General features: G+C 49.8%; 1 protein-coding gene across 7 annotated transcripts in view; it reads left to right on the forward strand.

Moving 5' to 3' along the window:
• Nucleotides 1–6918, forward strand: part of sugct (succinyl-CoA:glutarate-CoA transferase) — a 67975-nt gene that overhangs the window by 7541 nt on the left and 53516 nt on the right. For all 7 annotated transcript variants that reach the window (XR_011521198.1, XR_011521200.1, XR_011521201.1 and 4 more), the window contains exons 9-10: nucleotides 3082–3210; nucleotides 3694–3789. Coding sequence is in view for 3 of the 7 variants with exons in the window: in XM_070553531.1 (XP_070409632.1) it covers nucleotides 3082–3210; nucleotides 3694–3789 (225 nt within the window). In the remaining 4 variants the exon portion in view is untranslated. The remainder of the gene's footprint in view (nucleotides 1–3081; nucleotides 3211–3693; nucleotides 3790–6918) is intronic.

Genomic DNA, 6918 nt, shown 5'->3' on the forward strand with positions numbered 1-6918 from the left:
CAAACTTTTCACAGACAAGTAAGCCTGTAAAAAATAAATATATGTAGGGCTGCCACAACTAGTCGACTCGTCACGACGACGTCGACAAATAAAATAGTCGACTATTATTTTAATAGGCTGCCATTTCTAGTCCTGTAGATGTGTGCCGCCCCCTGGTGGAGGATCTGCAGATGGATGTGTGTTCCTGCGCCGGCTCACGTAGAAACGTAGATCCGACGGGATACCGGAAGTAGCACGCAGCCATCCGTGTGCGTGGTGAAGTTTTATTCCTCGTAGCAGTTCATTTCAACACTTCAAGGGGATTTTAAAAATGTTCTGCCCCTTTAGAAATGTCCTGGCTTAGCTCGCGAACATGTGCGATGTTAGGAACATGCACTCCACCGTGGCTGAGTAAAGTTAAACCTGGTTTAGTTAGTCCCATTAACTTATCACACACTGGTGAAATTACACCTGTATTTGTTGGTTTAAGCCCAACCCCAATGTGCTCAGTGTCGAGCAGGGTCCCATTTTTAAAGTCTTTGGTATGACCCGGCTCCCGGTCCCAGGGCGGACACTCTACCACTAGACCACTGGGAATTACTTCCTGTCTGACCTCGTTCTCAACCTGAAATAAAAAATATTAAATATGAATGTTTACACTCCCACGTGCGCTTGGTGGTGTGGTAATGAGGGGCCTTGAACCTGGGACACCCTCCTCATCACCACACCATCAAGCGCCCGTGGACACGACATCTCCACGCGCCACCCCCACATGAAGCGCTCCAGGAATACAGGTTATAGGCCACATCAGCAAGCCACCTGATGGCAGCCCATGAAGTCCAAACTGCGGGTTTGTGGTTGTTTTGGGTTGAGACGCTGGGACAAAGCTACTCTTGTCTCTGAGCTAGATGGGCAGGAACGATAATCACGCCCTGGAATATTCCCATCTGTCCGGCCATCCGAGAGAGCCTGTGGTTGAGAAAACTCTTATGAATAAAGATCTGTGGGGGTGTTCTGGTGTGTCCACAAACTGCCAATGGATGGTGACAGGCAGAAGCCTCTCAGATAGAGGGAGTCCGCCTCTAAATAACTGCTACAGCCTTGGCAGTGGTCAGGGTCCAAGAGGTCATCCTGCTACATCCAGAAGTTTTCCAAACCCCTCTTGGATGGAGATATTCCAGAGCTGGCTTATCGGTCCATCACGTTCAGAGACAAGAGTAGCTAAGCCTCGGGCAGCTATGTTTGTGCAGCACCTTACAGCCGAGTAAAACCCACCAAAGGGCTTGGCATGAATGAAAACCAACACAATGCACAAAGACTAAAGCTTCAGAGCTAACACTCAAAAGACTCATGCTGAGTTAGAAGCCACATCATAAAAGTTTAGACCCAACGCGTCCCAGAGCCCAGCCCATCACCTCTGAGCTCACGGAGGAGCGTCCTATAACACTCATCAACCGGGACATGTAGAGGGATCCATTCATCCTTTCATAGACTATCATTGTCTCATTCACTCACAAAAACGGAACTCATTTTATATTTTTCTAGAGCGACCTCGGTAATTGGGAACAGCAGCTTTTTAATTGTTTGGAGTCGACGCTTCCGTACTTTACAGTGTGGAGATAAAGATATTCACTGAGGTACAAAGTATATGCAGGCACTGTCATGACTCCCGTCCTTCACCCTCCTCCACTTCCTCATTATACCTTCATTCAGCTCACCTGGTCCCTTCACCAAGCTCAAGCCAAGCCCTGGTTTCCACAGCAACCTGACCTACACCTCATCAGCTTCATCCACTTCACCTGCTCCTCACTCATCAGCTCATCTTACACACCTGCTTCCCCTACTATGTATTCACCAGCAAACTACCAGTTCCCTGCCAGATTATTACAGCCTTGCCAGTAGTTCTCCAGCCATCCACCCTGCCTGATCTTTGCCTCTGGACCTTGTTTTTTGCCTGACCCCTGCCTTGCTCTCTGCCTGCCACTTTGACCTTAGCCTGCCTCAGCCTTGCCCTCCAGGTACCTCTGCTTTAAATAAAGACTTTTTTATATATATTGTTACTGTGTTGGCGTCTTCACGGGTCTTCTGAACTCGGTTCCTGACATGTACTCTAAAACACTGAAAAAGAGTATTTGAATCCCAAAGGAACTAAATGGAGTGAACAGAACTACGTATTCATGAGTCCTAGCAGCTATTCAGCAGAAAACAGGCCCTTCCAGGCTGACTGGGCTCCCGGCAGGTGAAATGTGCGCTCAGCCGGTGTCGAGGATTCTTGGACACAGAAGCACCTTTTAGCCTAACTGGTCTTCGTCGTCACCACACCTCCACAACAATGAAGAAAGACTGCTGTAGCTTCAGCTCCGCCTGAGCCTGGTTAGTCGCGGTGATGCAGGAACCGGTTCTGTTTTCTGATCTTTTAGAAACGTTTCCTCGTGGACCGAAAGCCCGGGTCGCTTCTGCTTGTATTAAAGTTTAAATACAGGAAGGAAATATTAAATAAATCATAGTTTCCTGGACGCCTCCCTGGTGAGGTTTTCTGGGGACGTCCAACCAGGAGGAGACCTAAAGGTAGACCCAGGACACGGTGGAGGGACTATGTCTCTCACCTGGCCAGGGAACACCTCGGGATTCCCCCGGAGGAGCTGGCCCAAGTGGCTGTGGAGAGGGAAGTCTGGCATCTTGATGGTTCCAAGAAGGAGAAAGAAATCCCGCAGGGACCGCCCGCATTTTCTGTGATCGGGCCTAAACTGGAAGCAGCTTCCACCGACATTAGGCAGTCTACTTCGGTGCAGCTTTGAATCCAGGTTGGTTGCGGTCATCGGTGGATTCAGGCCTTTGTTTTTGTGTTGGACTCTTGTTTTTACCGTGTTGTCCTTTACGATCTCGTGGTTTTATTTATTTGAACCTGTGTAATGTGTTTATCTTTTTAGCTTGAGTGTTCAGCACTTTGGGCCACTTTGACTGGTGGTAAGAAGATGGTCATCAGATAAATGAATGAAATGAGTAAAAGCAAACCAGCTTTAGATGATTGTTCCTGCAGATGTTTCTGAAGCTCCTCTTCAAGGCTTCCCCATAGTGACCTGGGATCTTTCTGTGACATAGCTGGTGCTGCCTTCCCAGCAGAGGAGGACGGCTTCAGCTCCATGTGCGAGGAGATGCTTTGACAAATCGCTGGTATTCCCGTTTTCATGGCACAGATCTTCTTGCATAAGTGAGAGGAGCGGCCTGCGTGTGAGTAAACGAGCTCGCCTCCTCTACGCATCACATGACGTGGCGCCAGCACGGCTCAGCGGTGAAAAAAGCGCAGCAGCACATCATCAGGGACATTTGACTGGAATTTAGCAGGAAAAACGTAAGAGATTTGGTACCCAGCCCTGTGGAACGCCAGAGAGGAAGTAGCTAAAATGCTACTTTCTGTTAGCTTTGGTCAGATTCCAGCATTGTCCTCCACCCCTCTGTTGCAGTAGGCAGAGGGAGCTGTGGCAGCTGGTGTCTGTACCGTAAACGTGGATTAGCATCCATGGTGACATCATCCATCTATGGTCTGTCTAGACAACCGCTGGACCAGAGCTGCTCACTCTAGGGCTGATGGGGGTGAGGGACACGGTGATAGGATCACATAATAAAATAAAGATGTGATTGTGGTGCAGGCGGGCTTGTTATTGTTATTATTTCACCTTTCTGGCTTTAAAGAGTTAACGTCCTTGTCTCCAGGTGTCCTGTCTCAGCCACATAGCAGCTAACTATCTGAACGCAGGACAAGAGGCACAGCGCTGGGGGACAGCCCACGAGAGCATCGTACCTTACCAGGTAACAGCTCCAGGGCCAGAGTGTCCCTCTGAATCGAATTCTTCATTGTCATTATGCATACACATAACAAGATTTGGTTGGTAGCGCTCAGCTTAAAGGGCACTAAGACCACAAATAGAACGATAAAAACATGAAGAGTAAAACAAGAACAACACACACCCTTCCCTTTAGGGGGCCGTACACACGCTAGTAGCGTGAGTCAAACAGCTGAATCATTTAAAAGACATAAAGATAAATGTTGCGCTGACTGACGTTCTGATCGACATGCTGATCGATGTTATCGCACACACAGGATTCAAGTGTGAACCCGACAATAGCAGCAGGAAAACACAGGATCACTGTAAAGTACAACCAACCCATCATTAAAAGTCTAACAGTCTCACGGGTCGTTGGTTGGGAGTGCATGTATCTGCAGGGGGGGGGGGGGGGGGGGGGGGGCTTTAACAGCTCTAGGGAAGAAGCTGCTCCTCAGCCTGGTGGTGGTGGCCTTGATGCCCTGGTATTCCTGTAACGTCTCCTGGATGGTAGCAGCATGAACAGTTTGTGACCGGGATGGAAGGAATCAGCAGCGATACGGTTAACCTTCCTCTGTAGTCGGGTGGTATATACTGACTAGAGCCCTGCACTGAAGCCCTAGGCCCTCGGGTCGGGTCGGCCCGAGGGCCTGGGGCCGGGCTTCGGGCCAACGACTGTGTAATTACCTCGGGCTGGGCCGGGCGCCTTTATTTTTAACCGAATTCATTAAAAAAACTGAAACACTTGAACGCAGCAGCACCTGCCTGCTTCTCACACACCGTTAGCTCAGTTAAGGTGTGTGTGGTTTATAAACGCGCCGACATAAAGGAATTCTCTAACTGCTGACTGAAACACGTGCCCCTGTTCTAATACGCCGTGTTACGTCCACTCTGATGTCAGAAACGTTCGTTTATCCTCATGAAAACGGCAGCGTTTCTATTTTTCTGTGAATAAATTCGCTCTGCAGTTAAAAATTACAGCATTCATCGCTGCTTTGTTTCTAACGGAGAGCACTTTCTCAGAGCGGCAGATTCATTTTACAAACACATCTAATTAATATAGTGTTTGTAAATTTCATCTGCCGCTCCAAAAACACGCTCTGTTAGAAAAAAGCTGCACTGATGCTGTTTTTCTGTCTTTTCTTTTACTGCAGAACGTTTCCCACAGGTAAGTAGAACGCTGAGCATCCTATCACGCTAAAACATTATGAAAAGTTAAAAAAAAGTCGGGCTCGGGTCGGGCCAGAGAATCCTGAAAACCTTTTGGGACCGGGTCGGGCCGGGGCTCAGATTCTAGGCCCGTGCAGGGCTCTAGTACTGAGTCCAGATCTGGTAGTGGGCTCCCCACAGTCCACTGAGCAGTTTTCACCACCCTGGCCAGGTCTTTTTGCTCCGGACGGTACAGCTCCCATACCACACCGTCATACTGAGTGATGGGATGCTCTCCGTCATGGATCTGTAGAAGTTCTTTAGCAGCTGGGGGAGAGACCGGCTCCCTTCAGTTTCCTAAGGAAGAAGAGTCTTTGTTGGGCCTTCTTTACCAGAAAGGAAGTGTTCAGTGACCAGGTTAGATCTGAGGGGATGTGGATGTCCAGGTGGATGTCTACACGCTCTACTAGCTCCCCCCACATGAGTGGAGGTGGGTGCTCTGTCCTGTTGGACCTCCTGAAGTCCACTCTGACCTCCTTGGTCTTACGGGTGTGGAGCACCAGGTTGTTCACAGAACACCCCTGAGTGAGGTGCTGCATCTCCTCTTTGTAGAGGGTCTCATCGTTGTTATGAGACCCTCTACGGTGGTGTCATCTGCAAACGTCTGTGTGTCCCTCGTCTCTAAAATGATGGACATTAACAGACAAAACAAAAAAGACCATCTGGGTTTGTCTTTCTGGACATTTTCCTGTCCTTGGGACATGTCCAGTAAAGTCCTGCTGTCTTTCTGAAGACGTGTCCAAATGTCCCAGTTGTCCTGCAGAAGTTCGTTATTGTAGCTCTGCCCACCGCCGTCCAGCTGGTCCAAGTGTCTCCATGTCGTCTCCATCCCAAAACCAGATTCCCGACTCTGTCCCCAGATCAGACAGGTGCACGGTTGCTGGTTGAATTCCCCTCTGAATACTGCGGGTTCCTTCAGAAATGTGAAGGTTCTAGAACATGATTGGTTCTGGACATGTTGACCAGAGTGGACCCAACTGCCAGAAGCAGAAGAACACTAGTGGTTCTGTAGGACATTTGGTTCTGGATGAAACTCATTAGTTCACACAAGAGGTTCTGTTCCTGCCGGGCCGTGTTTGGTACCAGAACCTGCTTCTCGTTAGCAGGACTCAGGATTTTCACATTAAGAGCCCGAGTGACAGATGAACTGTCTGCCTCGTCTCTTGTGGTCTGCGTCCCTCTGAACTAAACCCGCTGTGAACCGCTTTACCCACAATGCCGTGCTCTCCCCCTGCTCCTTGGGGCTCTGGAGACGACAGCGGAGCGGATCGCAGTCCAACCGGCAGAATTTGGAGAGATGTGGTTTCCAAACCCAGAGTTCACATCCTGGGAGACGGAGACGTCCAGCGACACCAGAGGACACCAGGAAGCAGCTGATGTCTCTGACATCACAGCGTCATGGCCAGCGGACGTTAGACGAGGAATTCCCAGTTTGTAACAAACTCACTCGGCTGTTCCGGATCATTCCAGCAGGAAGAGCTGCAAAGTAAACCTTTCTTCTGCTCTGGTTGTTTATTGAATAAAGTTTTATTTATATTCCTGGAAAAGGAAACGAAGGAGTGATCCATACGGAGGCTCCGGCCGACAGCAGCTCAGAAACCCGGGGGGGGGGGGGGGGGCTTTCAGGGGTCAGAGGTCGGTGCGGTTTAGACCCCCTCCACAGAGGACTATTGAGTCTTTGTGGCTGAGCGTCCCATCCATGTCCCCTAGTGGACCACATTACCCACAACCCCCGGGGGCCGGAGATGAAAGGGGGGGGGGGGTTCCTGTTCATTCCCACCTGCTGGGAGGAGTCCTGATCCAAAAGTCCGCTCCAGTGAGTGAGTGGTAGCGGTCCTCCAGACCACCACAGAAGAAGACTGGATCCCGTCCATCAGTGACTCATGGATCGATGACTTCTGTCTGG

This window comes from Nothobranchius furzeri, chromosome 7, assembly GCF_043380555.1.
Source record: "Nothobranchius furzeri strain GRZ-AD chromosome 7, NfurGRZ-RIMD1, whole genome shotgun sequence".
Taxonomy (NCBI): Eukaryota; Metazoa; Chordata; class Actinopteri; order Cyprinodontiformes; family Nothobranchiidae; genus Nothobranchius; species Nothobranchius furzeri.